Source organism: Leptodactylus fuscus, chromosome 1 (assembly GCF_031893055.1).
Source record: "Leptodactylus fuscus isolate aLepFus1 chromosome 1, aLepFus1.hap2, whole genome shotgun sequence".
In the NCBI taxonomy this organism is placed as follows: Eukaryota; Metazoa; Chordata; class Amphibia; order Anura; family Leptodactylidae; genus Leptodactylus; species Leptodactylus fuscus.
In genome coordinates this window covers 370,856,729-370,880,720 of record NC_134265.1, presented here as the reverse complement: position 1 = coordinate 370,880,720, position 23,992 = coordinate 370,856,729, and the positions used below count along the sequence as shown (strand labels likewise).

At 48.5% G+C, this 23,992-nt stretch overlaps 1 protein-coding gene across 1 annotated transcript in view; it reads left to right on the top strand.

Moving 5' to 3' along the window:
• LOC142189580 (transcription factor COE1-A-like) overlaps positions 1-23,992 on the top strand; it is a 100,689-nt gene that overhangs the window by 48,918 nt on the left and 27,779 nt on the right. The window contains exons 2-5 of the mRNA XM_075262193.1: positions 3,583-3,739; positions 3,940-4,003; positions 11,969-12,024; positions 22,237-22,310. Coding sequence (XP_075118294.1) covers positions 3,583-3,739; positions 3,940-4,003; positions 11,969-12,024; positions 22,237-22,310 — 351 coding nt within the window. The remainder of the gene's footprint in view (positions 1-3,582; positions 3,740-3,939; positions 4,004-11,968; positions 12,025-22,236; positions 22,311-23,992) is intronic.

Genomic DNA, 23,992 nt, shown 5'->3' with positions numbered 1-23,992 from the left:
ACAGGACATCGGCTGTAGTGTGAGGGGGGTTCACATATTATACAGGACATCGGCTGTAGTGTGAGGGGGGGTCACATATTATACAGGACATCGGCTGTAGTGTGGGGGGGGGTCACATATTATACAGGACATCGGCTGTAGCGTGAGGGGGGGGGGGTCACATATTATACAGGACATCGGCTGTAGTGTGAGGGGGGGTCACATATTATACAGGACATCGGCTGTAGTGTGAGGGGGGGTCACATATTATACAGGACATCGGCTGTAGTGTGAGGGGGGGGTCACATATTATACAGGACATCGGCTGTAGTGTGTGGGGGGGTCACATATTATACAGGACATCGGCTGTAGTGTGGGGGGGGGGTCACATATTATACAGGACATCGGCTGTAGTGTGAGGGGGGTCACATATTATACAGGACATCGGCTGTAGTGTGAGGGGGGGTCACATATTATACAGGACATCGGCTGTAGTGTGGGGGGGGGTCACATATTATACAGGACATCGGCTGTAGTGTGAGGGGGGGGTCACATATTATACAGGACATCGGCTGTAGTGTGAGGGGGGGGGTCACATATTATACAGGACATCGGCTGTAGTGTGGGGGGGGTCACATATTATACAGGACATCGGCTGTAGTGTGAGGGGGGGGGTCACATATTATACAGGACATCGGCTGTAGTGTGGGGGGGGTCACATATTATACAGGACATCGGCTGTAGCGTGAGGGGGGGGGGGTCACATATTATACAGGACATCGGCTGTAGTGTGAGGGGGGGTCACATATTATACAGGACATCGGCTGTAGCGTGGAGGGGGGGGGGTCACATATTATACAGGACATCGGCTGTAGTGTGAGGGGGGGTCACATATTATACAGGACATCGGCTGTAGTGTGAGGGGGGGGTCACATATTATACAGGACATCGGCTGTAGTGTGAGGGGGGGTCACATATTATACAGGACATCGGCTGTAGTGTGAGGGGGGGGTCACATATTATACAGGACATCGGCTGTAGTGTGAGGGGGGGTCACATATTATACAGGACATCGGCTGTAGTGTGAGGGGGGGTCACATATTATACAGGACATCGGCTGTAGTGTGAGGAGGGGGTCACATATTATACAGGACATCGGCTGTAGTGTGAGGAGGGGTCACATATTATACAGGACATCGGCTGTAGTGTGAGGGGGGGGTCACATATTATACAGGACATCGGCTGTAGTGTGAGGAGGGGTCACATATTATACAGGACATCGGCTGTAGTGTGAGGGGGGGGTCACATATTATACAGGACATCGGCTGTAGTGTGAGGGGGGGGTCACATATTATACAGGACATCGGCTGTAGTGTGAGGAGGGGTCACATATTATACAGGACATCGGCTGTAGTGAGGGGGGGGTCACATATTATACAGGACATCGGCTGTAGTGTGAGGGGGGGGGTCACATATTATACAGGACATCGGCTGTAGTGTGAGGGGGGGGGTCACATATTATACAGGACATCGGCTGTAGTGTGAGGAGGGGGTCACATATTATACAGGACATCGGCTGTAGTGAGGGGGGGGTCACATATTATACAGGACATCGGCTGTAGTGTGAGGGGGGGTCACATATTATACAGGACATCGGCTGTAGTGTGAGGGGGGGGTCACATATTATACAGGACATCGGCTGTAGTGTGAGGGGGGGGTCACATATTATACAGGACATCGGCTGTAGTGTGAGGGGGGGGGTCACATATTATACAGGACATCGGCTGTAGTGTGAGGGGGGGGTCACATATTATACAGGACATCGGCTGTAGTGTGAGGAGGGGTCACATATTATACAGGACATCGGCTGTAGTGAGGGGGGGGGTCACATATTATACAGGACATCGGCTGTAGTGTGAGGGGGGGGTCACATATTATACAGGACATCGGCTGTAGTGAGGAGGGGTCACATATTATACAGGACATCGGCTGTAGTGAGGAGGGGTCACATATTATACAGGACATCGGCTGTAGTGTGAGGGGGGGGTCACATATTATACAGGACATCGGCTGTAGTGTGAGGGGGGGGTCACATATTATACAGGACATCGGCTGTAGTGTGAGGAGGGGTCACATATTATACAGGACATCGGCTGTAGTGTGAGGAGGGGTCACATATTATACAGGACATCGGCTGTAGTGAGGGGGGGGTCACATATTATACAGGACATCGGCTGTAGTGTGAGGGGGGGGTCACATATTATACAGGACATCGGCTGTAGTGTGAGGGGGGGGTCACATATTATACAGGACATCGGCTGTAGCGTGAGGGGGGGGGGTCACATATTATACAGGACATCGGCTGTAGTGTGTGGGGGGTCACATATTATACAGGACATCGGCTGTAGTGTGAGGGGGGGTCACATATTATACAGGACATCGGCTGTAGTGTGAGGGGGGGTCACATATTATACAGGACATCGGCTGTAGTGTGGGGGGGGTCACATATTATACAGGACATCGGCTGTAGTGTGGGGGGGGGTCACATATTATACAGGACATCGGCTGTAGTGTGAGGGGTAACCCCTTGTACTCCACATTGTACCCTGTATATGGTGACTGACCGCTCCTGTGCTGTATATGACGGTGTAACCCCTTGTACCCCACATTGTACCCTGTATATGGTGACTGACCGCTCCTGTGCTGTATATGACGGTGTAACCCCTTGTACTCCACATTGTACCCTGTATATGGTGACTGACCGCTCCTGTGCTGTATATGACGGTGTAACCCCTTGTACCCCACATTGTACCCTGTATATGGTGACTGACCGCTCCTGTGCTGTATATGACGGTGTAACCCCTTGTACCCCACATTGTACCCTGTATATGGTGACTGACCGCTCCTGCCCTGTATATGATAGTGTAACCCCTTGTACCCCACATTGTACCCTGTATATGGTGACTGACCGCTCCTGCCCTGTATATGATAGTGTAACCCCTTGTACCCCACATTGTACCCTGTATATGGTGACTGACTGCTCCTGCCCTGTATATGACGGTGTAACCCCTTGTACCCCACATTGTACCCTGTATATGGTGACTGACCGCTCCTGTGCTGTATATGACGGTGTAACCCCTTGTACTCCACATTGTACCCTGTATATGGTGACTGACCGCTCCTGTGCTGTATATGATAGTGTAACCCCTTGTACCCCACATTGTACCCTGTATATGGTGACTGACCGCTCCTGTGCTGTATATGACGGTGTAACCCCTTGTACCCCACATTGTACCCTGTATATGGTGACTGACCGCTCCTGTGCTGTATATGACGGTGTAACCCCTTGTACCCCACATTGTACCCTGTATATGGTGACTGACCGCTCCTGTGCTGTATATGACGGTGTAACCCCTTGTACTCCACATTGTACCCTCTATATGGTGACTGACCGCTCCTGTGCTGTATATGATAGTGTAACCCCTTGTACTCCACATTGTACCCTCTATATGGTGACTGACCGCTCCTGTGCTGTATATGACGGTGTAACCCCTTGTACTCCATGTCTGTTCCATAGTACGCTGTTCTTGTGTCTCCTTGCAGTGGTATCGGTCTGGCCAGAGCTCACTTCGAGAAGCAGCCACCCTCAAACCTCAGAAAGTCCAACTTCTTCCATTTTGTGTTGGCGCTGTATGACCGCCAGGGGCAGCCGGTGGAGATTGAGAGGACCTCGTTTATTGACTTTGTGGAGAAAGATAAAGTAAGTCATATGTGCAGTGAGGCGAGTATACAGGAGGGGGCGCTACAGGAAAATCCAACGTAGGGCTCTTACTGGTGGTGACTACCATAGCAGTGGACAGCTCCACCATTTATTTCTAATTCTTTGAAGACTTGTAGAGTGACCTTCTTCAATATCCGGCGCCAGGACACTAAATCCGCTGAACTTGTTCTACTTCACAGGAGCAGAGTGGCGAGAAAACCAATAATGGAATCCACTATAGGCTGCAGCTTCTCTACAGCAATGGTAAGAGTCCAACAAGACTGCTCACGGGCATATCGGCAGCACCACACCACCAATACTAGGCATATCAGCCAGCACCACACCATCAATCCCAGGCATATCAGCAGGCACCACACCACCAATCCCAGGCATATCAGCCAGCACCACACCATCAATCCCAGGCATATCAGCAGGCACCACACCACCAATCCCAGGCATATCAGCCAGCACCACACCATCAATCCCAGGCATACCAGGCAATATTAGCCAGCACCACACCACCAATCCCAGGCATATCAGCCAATATCAGCCAGCACCACACCACCAATCCCAGGCATATCAGCCAATATCAGCCAGCACCACACCACCAATCCCAGGCATACCAGGCAATATTAGCCAGCACCACACCACCAATCCCAGGCATACCAGGCAATATTAGCCAGCAGCACACCACCAATCCCAGGCATATCAGCCAATATCAGCCAGCACCACACCACCAATCCCAGGCATATCAGCCAGCACCACACCACCAATCCCAGGCATACCAGGCAATATTAGCCAGCACCACACCACCAATCCCAGGCATATCAGCCAATATTGGCCATCACCACTCTACCAATCCCAGGCATTCCAGCCAATATCAGCCAGCACCACACCACCAATACCAGGCATATCAGCCAGCAGCACACCACCAATCCCAGGCATATCAGCCAATATCAGCCAGCACCACACCACCAATACCAGGCATATCAGCCAATATCAGCCAGCACCACACCACCAATACCAATCATATCAGCCAATATCAGCCAGCACCACACCACCAATCCCAGACATATCAGCCAATATCAGCCAGCACCACACCACCAATCCCAGACATATCAGCCAATATCAGCCAGCAGCACACCACCAATCCCAGGCATATCAGCCAATATCAGCCAGCAGCACACCACCAATCCCAGGCATATCAGGCAATATCAGCCAGCACCACACCGCCAATCTCAGGCATATCAGCCAATATCAGCCAGCACCACTCTACCAATTTTAGGCATATCAGCCAATATCAGCCAGCAGCACACCACCAATCTCAGGCATACCAGCCAATATCAGCCAGCACCACACCGCCAATCTCAGGCATATCAGCCAATATCAGCCAGCACCACTCTACCAATTTTAGGCATATCAGCCAATATCAGCCAGCAGCACACCACCAATCCCAGGCATATCAGCCAATATCGGCCAGCACCAAACCACCAATCTCAGGCATATCAGCCAATATCAGCCAGCACCACACCGCCAATCTCAGGCATATCAGCCAATATCAGCCAGCACCACTCTACCAATTTTAGGCATATCAGCCAGCACCACACCACCAATCCCAGGCATATCAGCCAATATTGGCCATCACCACTCTACCAATCTCAGGCATTCCAGCCAATATCAGCCAGCACCACACCACCAATGCCAGGCATATCAGCCAACATCAGCCATCACCACTCTACCAATCCCAGGCATTCCAGCCAATATCAGCCAGCACCACACCACCAATCCCAGGCATATCAGCCAATATCAGCCAGCAGCACACCACCAATCCCAGGCATATCAGCCAATATCGGCCAGCACCAAACCACCAATCTCAGGCATATCAGCCAATATCAGCCAGCACCACACCACCAATCCCAGGCATATCAGCCAATATCAGCCAGCACCACTCTACCAATTTTAGGCATATCAGCCAATATCAGCCAGCAGCACACCACCAATCCCAGGCATATCAGCCAATATCGGCCAGCACCAAACCACCAATCTCAGGCATATCAGCCAATATCAGCCAGCACCACACCGCCAATCTCAGGCATATCAGCCAATATCAGCCAGCACCACTCTACCAATTTTAGGCATATCAGCCAATATCAGCCAGCAGCACACCACCAATACCAGGCATATCAGCCAACATCAGCCATCACCACTCTACCAATCCCAGGCATTCCAGCCAATATCAGCCAGCACCACACCACCAATACCAGGCATATCAGCCAATATCAGCCAGCAGCACACCACCAATCCCAGGCATATCAGCCAATATCAGCCAGCAGCACACCACCAATCCCAGGCATATCAGCCAATATCAGCCAGCAGCACACCACCAATCCCAGGCATATCAGCCAATATCGGCCAGCACCACTCTACCAATACCAGGCATATCAGCCAGCACCACACCACCAATACCATGCATATCAGCCAATATCAGCCAGCAGCACACCACCAATCCCAGGCATATCAGCCAATATTGGCCATCACCACTCTACCAATCCCAGGCATTTCAGCCAATATCAGCCAGCACCACACCACCAATCCCAGGCATATCAGCCAACATCAGCCAGCACCACTCTACCAATCTCAGGCATATCAGCCAGCAGCACACCACCAATCTCAGGCATATCAGCCAATATCAGCCAGCACCACTCTACCAATTTTAGGCATATCAGCCAATATCAGCCAGCAGCACACCACCAATACCAGGCATATCAGCCAACATCAGCCATCACCACTCTACCAATCCCAGGCATTCCAGCCAATATCAGCCAGCACCACACCACCAATACCAGGCATATCAGCCAATATCAGCCAGCAGCACACCACCAATCCCAGGCATATCAGCCAATATCGGCCAGCACCACTCTACCAATACCAGGCATATCAGCCAGCACCACACCACCAATACCATGCATATCAGCCAATATCAGCCAGCAGCACACCACCAATCCCAGGCATATCAGCCAATATTGGCCATCACCACTCTACCAATCCCAGGCATTTCAGCCAATATCAGCCAGCACCACACCACCAATCCCAGGCATATCAGCCAACATCAGCCAGCACCACTCTACCAATCTCAGGCATATCAGCCAGCAGCACACCACCAATCCCAGGCATACCAGCCAATATTGGCCATCACCACTCTACCAATCCCAGGCATTCCAGCCAATATCAGCCAGCACCACACCACCAATACCAGGCATATCAGCCAACATCAGCCATCACCACTCTACCAATCCCAGGCATTCCAGCCAATATCAGCCAGCACCACACCACCAATACCAGGCATATCAGCCAATATCAGCCAGCAGCACACCACCAATCACAGGCATATCAGCCAATATCAGCCAGCAGCACACCACCAATCCCAGGCATATCAGCCAATATCAGCCAGCAGCACACCACCAATCCCAGGCATATCAGCCAATATCGGCCAGCACCACTCTACCAATACCAGGCATATCAGCCAGCACCACACCACCAATACCAGGCATATCAGCCAATATCAGCCAGCAGCACACCACCAATCCCAGGCATATCAGCCAATATTGGCCATCACCACTCTACCAATCCCAGGCATATCAGCCAACATCAGCCAGCACCACTCTACCAATCTCAGGCATACCAGCCAATATCAGCCAGAACCACTCTACCAATCCCAGGCATATCAGCCAATATCAGTCAGCACCACTCTACCAATCCCAGGCATATCAGCCAATATCAGCCAGAACCACTCTACCAATCTCAGGCATACCAGCCAATATCAGCCAGCACCACTCTACCAATATCAGGCATATCAGCCAATATTAGCCAGCACCACACCACCAATCCCAGGCATATCATCCAATATCGGCCAGCACCACACCACCAATCCCAGGCATATCAGCCAATATCGGCCAGCACCACACCACCAATCCCAGGCATATCAGCCAATATCAGCCAGAACCACTCTACCAATCTCAGGCATACCAGCCAATATCAGCCAGCACCACTCTACCAATCCCAGGCATATCAGCCAATATCAGCCAGAACCACTCTACCAATCTCAGGCATACCAGCCAATATCAGCCAGCACCACTCTACCAATCCCAGACATGTCAGCCAATATTGATGAGCACCACTCTACCAATCCCAGGCATATCAGCTAATATCGGCCAGCACCACTCTACCAATATCAGGCATATCAGCCAATATCAGCCAGCACCACACCACCAATCCCAGGCATATCAGCCAATATCGGCCAGCACCACACCACCAATCCCAGGCATATCAGCCAATATCAGCCAGCAGCACACCACCAATCCCAGGCATATCAGCCAATATCGGCCAGCACCACACCACCAATCCCAGGCATATCAGCCAATATCAGCCAGAACCACTCTACCAATCTCAGGCATACCAGTCAATATCAGCCAGCACCACTCTACCAATCCCAGACATGTCAGCCAATATTGATGAGCACCACTCTACCAATCCCAGGCATATCAGCTAATATCAGCCAGCACCACTCTACCAATATCAGGCATATCAGCCAATATTAGCCAGCACCACACCACCAATCCCAGGCATATCAGCCAATATCGGCCAGAACCACTCTACCAATCTCAGGCACAGGGGTGAACCTGCCCCTTTCGCCACCCGAATGACTGAAAGCCGGGAGGTGGGGACGTGGCGGAGCGGAGGGGACGGGGCAAAGCGAAGGGGGTGAGGCTTATCGGCGTTTGCAGGCAGAGAGCAGGCATGGAGAGGACCTGCTCTCTGCCTGAGCGTGAGGGGAGGCTGCTGGAGCAGCGCTGCTCCAGTGGCCTCCCCAAGCCACCGCTCGGTGCTAAGCCAGTCCAGGACAGCTTATCCCGGACTGGCTTAGGTAAGCAAAAATGCCGCCCTCCCTGGGGCCCTGGCATAGCGCCGTCTGAAGCGGTTGCTTCAGGTCGCCTCATGGGAGGTGCGGCACTGCTCAGGCATATCAGCCAGCACCACACCACCAATCCCAGGCATATCAGCCAACATCAGCCAGCACCACTCTACCAATCTCAGGCATACCAGCCAATATCAGCCAGAACCACTCTACCAATCCCAGGCATATCAGCCAATATCAGTCAGCACCACACCACCAATCCCAGGCATATCAGCCAATATCAGCCAGCACCACTCTACCAATTTTAGGCATATCAGCCAATATCAGCCAGCAGCACACCACCAATCCCAGGCATATCAGCCAATATCGGCCAGCACCAAACCACCAATCTCAGGCATATCAGCCAATATCAGCCAGCACCACACCGCCAATCTCAGGCATATCAGCCAATATCAGCCAGCACCACTCTACCAATTTTAGGCATATCAGCCAATATCAGCCAGCAGCACACCACCAATCCCAGGCATATCAGCCAATATCGGCCAGCACCAAACCACCAATCTCAGGCATATCAGCCAATATCAGCCAGCACCACACCGCCAATCTCAGGCATATCAGCCAATATCAGCCAGCACCACTCTACCAATTTTAGGCATATCAGCCAGCACCACACCACCAATCCCAGGCATATCAGCCAATATTGGCCATCACCACTCTACCAATCCCAGGCATTCCAGCCAATATCAGCCAGCACCACACCACCAATACCAGGCATATCAGCCAGCATCAGCCATCACCACTCTACCAATCCCAGGCATTCCAGCCAATATCAGCCAGCACCACACCACCAATACCAGGCATATCAGCCAATATCAGCCAGCAGCACACCACCAATCCCAGGCATATCAGCCAATATCAGCCAGCAGCACACCACCAATCCCAGGCATATCAGCCAATATCAGCCAGCAGCACACCACCAATCCCAGGCATATCAGCCAATATCGGCCAGCACCACTCTACCAATACCAGGCATATCAGCCAGCACCACACCACCAATACCAGGCATATCAGCCAATATCAGCCAGCAGCACACCACCAATCCCAGGCATATCAGCCAATATTGGCCATCACCACTCTACCAATCCCAGGCATTCCAGCCAATATCAGCCAGCACCACACCACCAATCCCAGGCATATCAGCCAACATCAGCCAGCACCACTCTACCAATCTCAGGCATATCAGCCAGCAGCACACCACCAATCCCAGGCATACCAGCCAATATTCGCCATCACCACTCTACCAATCCCAGGCATTCCAGCCAATATCAGCCAGCACCACACCACCAATACCAGGCATATCAGCCAACATCAGCCATCACCACTCTACCAATCCCAGGCATTCCAGCCAATATCAGCCAGCACCACACCACCAATACCAGGCATATCAGCCAATATCAGCCAGCAGCACACCACCAATCACAGGCATATCAGCCAATATCAGCCAGCAGCACACCACCAATCCCAGGCATATCAGCCAATATCAGCCAGCAGCACACCACCAATCCCAGGCATATCAGCCAATATCGGCCAGCACCACTCTACCAATACCAGGCATATCAGCCAGCACCACACCACCAATACCAGGCATATCAGCCAATATCAGCCAGCAGCACACCACCAATCCCAGGCATATCAGCCAATATTGGCCATCACCACTCTACCAATCCCAGGCATTCCAGCCAATATCAGCCAGCACCACACCACCAATCCCAGGCATATCAGCCAATATCAGTCAGCACCACTCTACCAATCCCAGGCATATCAGCCAATATCAGCCAGAACCACTCTACCAATCTCAGGCATACCAGCCAATATCAGCCAGCACCACTCTACCAATCCCAGACATGTCAGCCAATATTGATGAGCACCACTCTACCAATCCCAGGCATATCAGCTAATATCAGCCAGCACCACTCTACCAATATCAGGCATATCAGCCAGCACCACTCTACCAATATCAGGCATATCAGCCAATATTAGCCAGCACCACACCACCAATCCCAGGCATATCAGCCAATATCGGCCAGAACCACTCTACCAATCTCAGGCACAGGGGTGAACCTGCCCCTTTCGCCACCCGAATGACTGAAAGCCGGGAGGTGGGGACGTGGCGGAGCGGAGGGGACGGGGCTAAGCGAAGGGGGCGAGGCTTATCGGCGTTCGCAGGCAGAGAGCAGGCATGGAGAGGACCTGCTCTCTGCCTGAGCGTGAGGGGAGGCTGCTGGAGCAGCGCTGCTCCAGTGGCCTCCCCAAGCCACCGCTCGGTGCTAAGCCAGTCCAGGACAGCTTATCCCGGATTGGCTTAGGTAAGCAAAAATGCCGCCCTCCCTGGGGCCCTGGCATAGCGCCGTCTGAAGCGGTCGCTTCAGGTCGCCTCATGGGAGGTGCGGCACTGCTCAGGCATATCAGCCAGCACCACACCACCAATCCCTGGCATATCAGCCAATATCGGCCAGCACCACTCTACCAATCTCAGGCATACCAGCCAATATCAGCCAGAACCACTCTACCAATCCCTGGCATATCAGCCAATATCGGCCAGCATCACACCACCAATCTCAGGCATATCAGCCAGTATCAGCCAGCACCACTCTACCAATCCCAAGCATATCAGCCAGCACCACACCACCAATCCCAGGCATATCGGCCAATATCAGCCAGCACCACTCTACCAATCCCAGACATGTCAGCCAATATTGATGAGCACCACTCTACCAATCCCAGACATGTCAGCCAATATTGATGAGCACCACTCTACCAATACCAGACATGTCAGCCAATATTGATGAGCACCACTCTACCATTCCCAGGCATATCAGCCAATATCAGCCAGCACCACTCTACCAATCCCAAGCATATCAGCCAGCACCACTCTACCAATCCCAAGCATATCAGCCAGCACCACTCTACCAATCCCAGGCATATCAGCCAGCAGCACACCACCAATCCCAGGCATTTTAGCCAATATTGTCCAGCACCACTCTACCAATCCCAGGCATATCAGCCAATATAGGCCAGCACCACACCACCAATCCCAGATATGATAAATCAGTACGGGCCAGAGCCCAGACATGGCTAATCAATTCCAGCGAGCCCCACACTGATGATGTGTCCCCTCTCACACATGATATTTACTGATTGATTATTCTAGTACTATATTGATGTGGTCCTGGATTATTAGGTCAGGACTGACCATCTACCACCCGATGTATATCCAGGTATAACAATGTGTACCCTGTGCTTGTGTCCTCCAGGTCTCAGGACAGAGCAGGATCTCTATGTACGACTTATCGACTCCATGTCCAAGCAGGTAGGTTCTAGGGCCGTCCACCTTGTGCATTATATGTAGAACTTTCTCAGTACTTCAGGTTATCCAAATACAAGATTTATTATTAACAAGTGTTATATGATGTCACTAGAAGCTTAGATGAGGTCATCGGAGGGTTATATTATGTCACTACTATTATTTATTTATATAGCACTATTAATCCCATGGTGCTCTGTACATTATTATATTAATCCCATGGTGCTGTACATTATTATATTACTCACATGGTGCTCTGTACATTATTATATTAATCCCATGGTGCTCTGTACATTATTATATTAATCCCATGATGCTTTGTACATTATTATATTAATCCCATGGTGCTCTGTACATTATTATATTAATCCCATGATGCTTTGTACATTATTATATTAATCCCATGGTGCTCTGTACATTATTATATTAATCCCATGGTGCTCTGTACATTATTATATTAATCCCATGGTGCTGTACATTATTCTATTAATCCCATAGTGCTCTGTACATTATTATATTAATCCCATGGTGCTCTGTACATTATTATATTAATCCCATGGTGCTCTGTACATTATTATATTAATCCCATGGTGCTCTGTACATTATTATATTAATCCCATGGTGCTCTGTACATTATTATATTAATCCCATGGTGCTCTGTACATTATTATATTAATCCCATGGTGCTGTACATTATTATATTAATCCCATGGTGCTGTACATTACTATATTAATCCCATGGTGCTCTGTACATTATTATATTACTCCCATGGTGCTCTGTACCTTATTATATTAATCCCATGGTGCTCTGTACATTATTATATTAATCCCATGGTGCTCTGTACATTATTATATTACTCACATGGTGCTCTGTACATTATTATATTAATCCCATGGTGCTTTGTACATTATTATATTAATCCCATGGTGCTTTGTACATTATTATATTAATCCCATGATGCTTTGTACATTATTATATTAATCCCATGGTGCTCTGTACATTATTATATTAATCCCATGGTGCTGTACATTATTATATTAATCCCATGGTGCTGTACATTATTATATTAATCCCATGATGCTCTGTACATTATTATATTAATCCCATGGTGCTCTGTACATTATTATATTAATCCCATGGTGCTCTGTACATTATTATATTAATCCCATGGTGCTGTACATTGTTATATTAATCCCATGGTGCTGTACATTACTATATTAATCCCATGGTGCTCTGTACCTTATTATATTAATCCCATGGTGCTGTACATTATTATATTACTCACATGGTGCTCTGTACATTATTATATTAATCCCATGGTGCTCTGTACATTATTATATTAATCCCATGGTGCTGTACATTATTATATTACTCACATGGTGCTGTACATTATTATATTACTCCCATGGTGCTGTACATTATTATATTAATCCCATGGTGCTCTGTACATTATTGTATTAATCCCATGGTGCTCTGTACATTATTATATTAATCCCATGGTGCTGTACATTATTATATTATTCCCATGGTGCTCTGTACATTACTATATTAATCCCATGGTGCTCTGTACATTATTATATTAATCCCATGGTGCTCTTTACATTATTATATTTATCCCATGGTGCTCTGTACATTATTATATTAATCCCATGGTGCTCTGTACATTATTATATTAATCCCATGGTGCTGTACATTATTATATTAATCCCATGGTGCTGTACATTATTATATTAATCCCATGGTGCTCTTTACATTATTATATTAATCCCAGGGTGCTCTGTACATTATTATATTAATCCCATGGTGCTCTGTACATTATTATATTAATCCCATGGTGCTCTGTACATTATTATATTTATCCCATGGTGCTCTGTACATTATTATATTAATCCCATGGTGCTGTACATTATTATATTAATCCCATGGTGCTCTGTACATTATTATATTAATCCCATGGTGCTCTGTACATTATTATATTAATCCCATGGTGCTCTGTACATTATTATATTTATCCCATGGTGCTCTGTACATTATTATATTAATCCCATGGTGCTGTACATTATTATATTACTCCCATGGTGCTCTGTACATTATTGTATTAATCCCATGGTGCTCTGTACATTATTATATTAATCCCATGGTGCTGTACATTATTATATTAATCCCATGGTGCTCTGTACATTACTATATTAATCCCATGGTGCTCTGTACATTATTATATTAATCCCATGGTGCTCTTTACATTATTATATTTATCCCATGGTGCTCTGTACATTATTATATTAATCCCATGGTGCTCTGTACATTATTATATTAATCCCATGGTGCTCTGTACATTATTATATTAATCCCATGGTGCTCTTTACATTATTATATTTATCCCATGGTGCTCTGTACATTATTATATTACTCCCATGGTGCTCTGTACATTATTATATTAATCCCATGGTGCTCTGTATATTATTATATTAATCCCATGGTGCTCTGTACATTATTATATTACTCCCATGGTGCTCTGTACATTATTATATTAATCCCATGGTGCTCTGTACATTATTATATTAATCCCATGGTGCTCTGTACATTATTATATTAATCCCATGGTGCTCTGTACATTATTATATTAATCCCATGGTGCTCTTTACATTATTATATTAATCCCATGGTGCTCTGTACATTATTATATTAGTCCCATGGTGCTCTGTACATTATTATATTAATCCCATGGTGCTCTGTACATTATTATATTAATCCCATGGTGCTGTACATTATTATATTAATCCCATGGTGCTCTGTACATTATTATATTAATCCCATGGTGCTCTGTATATTATTATATTAATCCCATGGTGCTCTGTACATTATTATATTAATCCCATGGTGCTCTGTACATTATCATATTAATCCCATGGTGCTCTGTACATTATTATATTAATCCCATGGTGCTCTGTACATTATTATATTAATCCCATGGTGCTCTGTACATTATTATATTAATCTCATGGTGCTCTGTACATTATTATATTAATCCCATGGTGCTGTACATTATTATATTAATCCCATGGTGCTCTGTACATTATTATATTAATCCCATGGTGCTCTGTACATTATTATATTAATCCCATGGTGCTCTGTACATTATTATATTAATCACATGGTGCTCTGTACATTATTATATTAATCCCATGGTGCTTTACATTTGGGGGCTACATACAATACACAGAATATACAGGTAGATATCATACTAACAGTGACCGACTGGCACAGTGGGGTAGAGGGCCCTGCCCGCGAGGGCTTACAATCTATGAGGGAGGGGGAGACTGTACAGATAGGGGTGCGGTGATAGTGTTATTGGGGGTGTAGGCCTTCCTGAATAGCCTTCTTGTGATTGTGGGGGTCAGTCTTATGTGTCTTGGTAAGGAGTTCCAGAGTATGGGGGATGCACGAGAGAAATCTTGGAGGCGGTTGTGTGAGGAGCGGAAGAGAGAAGAGCGGAGTAGGAGGTCATTGGAGGATCTGAGGTTACGTGTGGGCAGGTAGCGGGAGATGAGGTCAGAGATATATGGAGGGGACAGGTGAGGATGAGATCAGAGATATATGGAGGGGACAGATGAGGATGAGGTCAGAGATATATGGAGGGGACAAGTGAGGATGAGGTCAGAGATATATGGAGGGGACAGGTGAGGATGAGGTCAGAGATATATGGAGAGGACAGGTGAGGATGAGGTCAGAGATATATGGAGGGGACAGGTGAGGATGAGGTCAGAGATATATGGAGGGGACAGGTGTGGATGAGGTCAGAGATATATGGAGGGGACAGGTGAGGATGAGATCAGAGATATATGGAGGGGACAGGTGAGGATGAGGTCAGAGATATATGGAGGGGACAGGTGAGGGTGAGGTCAGAGATATATGGAGGGGACAGATGAGGATGAGGTCAGAGATATATGGAGGGGACAGGTGAGGATGAGGTCAGAGATATATGGAGAGGACAGGTGAGGATGAGGTCAGAGATATATGGAGGGGACAGGTGAGGATGAGGTCAGAGATATATGGAGGGGACAGGTGAGGATGAGGTCAGAGATATGTGGAGGGGACAGGTGAGGTCAGAGATATATGGAGGGGACAGGTGAGGATGAGGTCAGAGATATATGGAGAGGCCAGGTGAGGATGAGGTCAGAGATATATGGAGGGGACAGGTGAGGATGAGATCAGAGATATATGGAGGGGACAGGTGAGGATGAGGTCAGAGATATATGGAGGGGACAGGTGAGGATGAGGTCAGAGATATATGGAGGGGACAGGTGAGGTCAGAGATATATGGAGGGGACAGGTGAGGATGAGGTCAGAGATATATGGAGGGGACAGGTGAGGATGAGGTCAGAGATATGTGGAGGGGACAGGTGAGGTCAGAGATATATGGAGGGGACAGGTGAGGATGAGGTCAGAGATATATGGAGGGGACAGGTGAGGATGAGATCAGAGATATATGGAGGGGACAGGTGAGGATGAGGTCAGAGATATATGGAGGGGACAGGTGAGGATGAGGTCAGAGATATATGGAGGGGACAGGTGAGGATGAGGTCAGAGATATATGGAGGGGACAAGTTGTGGATGAGGTCAGAGATATATGGAGGGGACAGGTGAGGTCAGAGATATATGGAGGGGACAGGTGAGGATGAGGTCAGAGATATATGGAGGGGACAGGTGAGGTCAGAGATATATGGAGGGGACAGGTGAGGATGAGATCAGAGATATATGGAGGGGACAGGTGAGGATGAGGTCAGAGATATATGGAGGGGACAGGTGAGGATGAGGTCAGAGATATATGGAGGGGACAAGTTGTGGATGAGGTCAGAGATATATGGAGGGGACAGGTGAGGTCAGAGATATATGGAGGGGACAGGTGAGGTCAGAGATATATGGAAGGGACAGGTGAGGATGAGGTCAGAGATATATGGAGAGGACAGGTGAGGATGAGGTCAGAGATATATGGAGGGGACAGGTGAGGATGAGGTCAGAGATATATGGAGGGGACAGGTGAGGTCAGAGATATATGGAGGGGACAGGTGAGGTCAGAGATATATGGAGGGGACAGGTGAGGATGAGGTCAGTGATATATGGAGGGGACAGGTGAGGATGAGGTCAGAGATATATGGAGGGGACAGGTGAGGATGAGGTCAGAGATATATGGAGGGGACAGGTGAGGATGAGGTCAGAGATATATGGAGGGGACAGGTGAGGATGAGGTCAGAGATATATGGAGGGGACAGGTGAGGATGAGGTCAGAGATATATGGAGGGGACAGGTGAGGATGAGGTCAGAGATATATGGAGGGGACAGGTGAGGATGAGGTCAGAGATATATGGAAGGGACAGGTGAGGATGAGGTCAGAGATATATGGAGGGGACAGGTGAGGATGAGGTCAGAGATATATGGAGGGGACAAGTTGTGGATGAGGTCAGAGATATATGGAGGGGACAGGTGAGGTCAGAGATATATGGAGGGGACAGGTGAGGTCAGAGATATATGGAAGGGACAGGTGAGGATGAGGTCAGAGATATATGGAGAGAACAGGTGAGGATGAGGTCAGAGATATATGGAGGGGACAGGTGAGGATGAGGTCAGAGATATATGGAGGGGACAGGTGAGGTCAGAGATATATGGAGGGGACAAGTGAGGATGAGGTCAGAGATATATGGAAGGGACAGGTGAGGATGAGGTCAGAGATATATGGAGAGGACAGGTGAGGATGAGGTCAGAGATATATGGAGGGGACAGGTGAGGATGAGGTCAGAGATATATGGAGGGGACAGGTGTGGATGAGGTCAGAGATATATGGAGAGGACAGGTGTGGATGAGGTCAGAGATATATGGAGAGGACAGGTGAGGATGAGGTCAGAGATATATGGAGGGGACAGGTGTGGATGAGGTCAGAGATATATGGAGAGGACAGGTGTGGATGAGGTCAGAGATATATGGAGGGGACAGGGGAGGATGAGGTCAGAGATATATGGAGGGACAGGTGAGGATGAGGTCAGAGATATATGGAGGGGACAGGTGTGGATGAGGTCAGAGATATATGGAGGGGACAGGTGAGGATGAGGTCAGAGATATATGGAGGGGACAGGTGAGGATGAGGTCAGAGATATATGGAGGGGACAGGTGAGGATGAGGTCAGAGATATATGGAGCGGACAGGTGAGGATGTGGTCAGAGATATATGGAGGAGACAGGTGTGGATGAGGTCAGAGATATATGGAGGGGACAGGTGGGGATGAGATGAGAGATATATGGAGGGGACAGGTTGTGGATGAGATGAGAGATATATGGAGGGGACAGGTGAGGTCAGAGATATATGGAGGAGACAGGTGAGGTCAGAGATATATGGAGGGGACAGGTGAGGTCAGAGATATATGGAGGGGACAGGTGAGGATGAGGTCAGAGATATATGGAGGGGACAGGTGAGGATGAGGTCAGAGATATATGGAGGGGACAGGTGAGGATGAGGTCAGAGATATATGGAGGGGACAGGTGAGGATGAGGTCAGAGATATATGGAGGGGACAGGTGAGGTCAGAGATATATGGAGGGGACAGGTGAGGATGAGGTCAGAGATATATGGAGGGGCCCGGTGAGGTCAGAGATATATGGAGGGGACAGGTGTGGATGAGGTCAGAGATATATGGAGGGGACAGGTGAGGATGAGGTCAGAGATATATGGAGGGGACAGGTGAGGATGAGGTCAGAGATATATGGAGGGGACAGGTGAGGATGAGGTCAGAGATATATGGAGGGGCCAGGTGAGGATGAGGTCAGAGATATATGGAGGGGACAGGGTGTGGATGGCTTTGTATGTTAGCGTTAGTAGCTTGACCTCCATTAGCTGGGCTATAGATAGCCAGTGGAGGGACTGGCAGAGGGGAGCAGCTGATAAGGATCGGGGGGTGAGCTGGATTATGCGAGCAGCGCAGTTTAGGGTGGACTGGAGGGGGGTGAGGGTGTTTGCTGAGAGTCCATGGAGAAGGGTGTTGCAGTAGTCTAGGTGGGAGATTGAGGGCCTGGACGAGTATCTTGGTAGTTTCTTGGGTGAGGAAGGGGCGAATTCGGTGGATGTTCTTGAGCTGGAGGCGGCAGGAAGTGTTGAGGGCTTGAATATGTGGCTTGAAGGATAGGTCAGAGTCCAGGGTTACCCCAAGGCATCGGGCCTGTGGGACAGGGGTAAGTGGGGTTTCATTAACTTTGATAGATGGGTCAGGTGGAGGGGCCATACAGGATGGGCTGAAGATGATGAACTCCGTTTTCTCCATGTTGAGTTTGAGAAAGCGGGAGGAGAGGAAGGAGGCTACGGCTGCTAAGCAATCTGGAACTCTGGCCAGCAGGGAGGTCATGTCTGGTCCAGAGATGTAGATTTGGGTGTCATCGGCATAGCAGTGGTACTGAAAGCCATGAGATTCTATGAGTTGGCCCAGGCCAAGGGTGTAGAGCCCTGGGGGACACCTACAGAGAGAGGGCGAGGTGAGGAGGTGGTGTGCGAGTGGGAGACGCTGAATGTGCGGTCGGTCAGGTATGAGGAGATCCAGGAATGGGCCAGGTCTGAGATACCAAGGGATGAGAGAATTTCTAACAAGAGGGAGTGGTCAACTGTGTCAGAGGCAGAGGAGAGGTCGAGGAGGAGGAGGACAGAGGAGAGGTCGAGGAGGAGGAGGACAGAGGAGAGGACAAGGAGGAGGAGGACAGAGGAGAGATCAAGGAGGAGGAGGACAGAGGAGAGATCAAGGAGGAGGAGGACAGAGGAGAGGTCGAGGAGGAGGAGGACAGAGTAATGGCTCTTGGCTTTGGCGGTTAGGTCATTGGTGACTCTTGTTAGGGCAGTGTCAGTGGAGTGCCGGGGTCTGAAGCCTGACTGAAGTCTGTCAAAGAGCAGGTTGGACGAGAGATAGGAGGAGAGTTCGGAGTGGACATGCTGCTCAAGAAGTTGTCACTAGAAGCTTAGATGAGGTCATCAGAGGGTTATATGATGTCACTAGAGGCTTGGATGAGGTCATCGGAGGGTTATATGATGTCACTAGAGGCTTGGATGAGGTCATCGGAGGGTTATATGATGTCACTAGAGGCTTAGATGAGGTCACTGGAGGGTTATATGATGTCACTAGAGGCTTGGATGAGGTCATCAAAGGGTTATATGATGTCACTATTAGCTTAGATGAGGTCACTGGAGGGTTATATGATGTCACTAGAGGCTTGGATGAGGTCATCAGAGGGTTATATGATGTCACTAGAGGCTTAGATGAGGTCATCAAAGGGTTATATGATGTCACTAGAGGCTTAGATGAGGTCACTGGAGGGTTATATGATGTCACTAGAGGCTTAGATGAGGTCTTCAGAGGGTTATATGATGTCATTAGAGGCTTAGATGAGGTCATCAGAGGGTTATATGATGTCACTAGAGGCTTAGATGAGGTCATCAAAGGGTAATATGATGCCACTATTAGCTTAGATGAGGTCACTGGAGGGTTATATGATGTCACTAGAGGCTTAGATGAGGTCATCAGAGGGTTATATGATGTCTCTAGAGGCTTAGATGAGGTCATCGGAGGGTTATATGATGTCACTAGAGGCTTAGATGAGGTCATCAGAGGGTTATATGATGTCACTAAAGGCTTAGATGAGGTCATTGGAGGGTTATATGATGTCACTAGAGGCTTAGATGAGGTCATCGGAGGGTTATATGATGTCACTATTAGCTTAGATGAGGTCACTGGAAGGTTATATGATGTCACTAGAGGCTTAGATGAGGTCATCAGAGGGTTATATGATGTCACTATTAGCTTAGATGAGGTCATCGGAGGGTTATATGATGTCACTATTAGCTTAGATGAGGTCATCGGAGGGTTATATGATGTCACTATTAGCTTAGATGAGGTCATCGGAGGGTTATATGATGTCACTAGAGGCTTAGATGAGGTCATCAGAGGGTTATATGATGTCATTAGAGGCTTAAATGAGGTCTTCAGAGGGTTATATGATGTCACTAAAGGCTTAGATGAGGTCATTGGAGGGTTATATGATGTCACTAAAGGCTTAGATGAGGTCATTGGAGGGTTATATGATGTCACTAAAGGCTTAGATGAGGTCACTGGAGGGTTATATGATGTCACTAAAGGCTTAGATGAGGTCATCGTAGGGTTATATGATGTCACTAGAGGCTTAGATGAGGTCATCGGAGGGTTATATGATGTCACTAGAGGCTTAGATGAGGTCATCAGAGGGTTATATGATGTCACTAAAGGCTTAGATGAGGTCACTGGAGGGTTATATGATGTCACTAAAGGCTTAGATGAGGTCATCGTAGGGTTATATGATGTCACTAGAGGCTTAGATGAGGTCATCGGAGGGTTATATGATGTCACTAGAGGCTTAGATGAGGTCATCAGAGGGTTATATGATGTCACTATTAGCTTAGATGAGGTCACTGGAGGGTTATATGATGTCACTAGAGGCTTAGATGAGGTCATCGTAGGGTTATATGATGTCACTAGAGGCTTAGATGAGGTCATCAGAGGGTTATATGATGTCACTAGAAGCTTAGATGAGGTCATCGTAGGGTTATATGATGTCACTAGAGGCTTAGATGAGGTCATCAGAGGGTTATATGATGTCACTAGAAGCTTAGATGAGGTCATCGTAGGGTTATATGATGTCACTAAAGGCTTAGATGAGGTCATCAGAGGGTTATATGATGTCACTAAAGGCTTAGATGAGGTCATCAGAGGGTTATATGATGTCACTAGAAGCTTAGATGAGGTCATCGTAGGGTTATATGATGTCACTAAAGGCTTAGATGAGGTCATCGTAGGGTTATATGATGTCACTAGAGGCTTAGATGAGGTCATCAGAGGGTTATATGATGTCACTTTTAGCTTAGATGAGGTCATCAGAGGGTTATATGATGTCACTTTTAGCTTAGATGAGGTCATCAGAGGGTTATATGATGTCACTAGAGGCTTAGATGAGGTCATCGGAGGGTTATATGATGTCATCAGAATATTTAGTGTGTCCATGTCTTATATACCGTATGACGACCCTGTCATTTTGCCTCCGCTGTAGCTTTGCCTGCAGGATTCCTGGTCCTCCAAGATCTTCTATCTGAGGCCAGCTTCTGGAGGACCTGAGACATTCTCTTGGCTCTTCTATAACCTGATATCTCTTGTTGCAGCCAATCATCTATGAGGGACAGGACAAGAACCCGGAGATGTGTCGTGTTCTGCTGACGCATGAGATCATGTGCAGGTGGGTCTGCTGCTCCCTGGTGTAATATTTGGTGGTGAGTGGGGTGCGGCCCCATATGGTAAATCTCAGGAGGTTTGTGCAGAGGACAATCATGTCTCACGTCACGGATCAGAGCAGGAGCATGGGGTGAGGATGATCTCATATACCCAGCATGGAGACTCTGACGCTCACATCTGAACCCCAGTCTGGCTCACATGGATGCAGCTTTAGATGTGACTGGAGGAGCCGTTCCTACATAGTTCTGCAGATGAATCTTATATTTCAGTTTTCTCATCTTCCTCCTGTAAGCCTGGCAGTGATGGGGTTAATAAGTCCTCTCCTCAGAGGGTTGCGGGCAGCTGCTGCGGCGCTCCTTGCTAACATTGGGTGGAGTCGCCTCCATCTCCACTGCTGAACAATGCACAAGGAATTCATGGCCTGGGTGTCCAGGGGAGGGGTCCGGGGCTGTGCCTTGTTCCGTTCCACTTCTCACCATGATCATACACTCCCAACCTTCTAAGAAAAGAAAGAGGGACAGAATGTGCACTACATGTAACTGTAGGGATAGCCGGATGAGGACATGTAACTGTAGGGATAGCCGGAGGAGGACATGTAACTGTAGGGATAGCCGGAGGAGGACATGTAACTGTAGGGATAGCCGGAGGAGGACATGTAACTGTAGGGATAGCCGGAGGAGGACATGTAACTGTAGGGATAGCCGGAGGAGGACATGTAACTGTAGGGATAGCCAGAGGAGGACATGTAACTGTAGGGATAGCCGGAGGAGGACATGTAACTGTAGGGATAGCCGGATGAGGACATGTAACTGTAGGGATAGCCGGAGGAGGACATGTAACCCTAGGGATAGCCGGAGGAGGACATGTAACTGTAGGGATAGCCGGAGGAGGACATGTAACTGTAGGGATAGCTGGAGGAGGACATGTAACTGTAGGGATAGCCGGAGGACGACATGTAACTGTAGGGATAGCCGGAGGACGACATGTAACTGTAGGGATAGCTGGAGGAGGACATGTAACTGTAGGGATAGCCGGAGGACGACATGTAACTGTAGGGATAGCTGGAGGAGGACATGTAACCGTAGGGATAGCCAGAGGAGGACATGTAACTGTAGGGATAGCCGGAGGAGGACATGTAACTGTAGGGATAGCCGGAGGAGGACATGTAACTGTAGGGATAGCCGGAGGAGGACATGTAACTGTAGGGATAGCCGGAGGAGGACATGTAACTGTAGGGATAGCTGGAGGAGGACATGTAACTGTAGGGATAGCCGGAGGAGGACATGTAACTGTAGGGATAGCCGGAGGAGGACATGTAACCGTAGGGATAGCCGGAGGAGGACATGTAACTGTAGGGATAGCCGGAGGAGGACATGTAACTGTAGGGATAGCTGGAGGAGGACATGTAACTGTAGGGATAGCCGGAGGAGGACATGTAACTGTAGGGATAGCTGGAGGAGGACATGTAACTGTAGGGATAGCCGGAGGAGGACATGTAACCGTAGGGATAGCCGGAGGAGGACATGTAACTGTAGGGATAGCCGGAGGAGGACATGTAACTGTAGGGATAGCCGGAGGAGGACATGTAACCCTAGGGATAGCCGGAGGAGGACATGTAACTGTAGGGATAGCCGGAGGAGGACATGTAACCCTAGGGATAGCCGGAGGAGGACATGTAACTGTAGG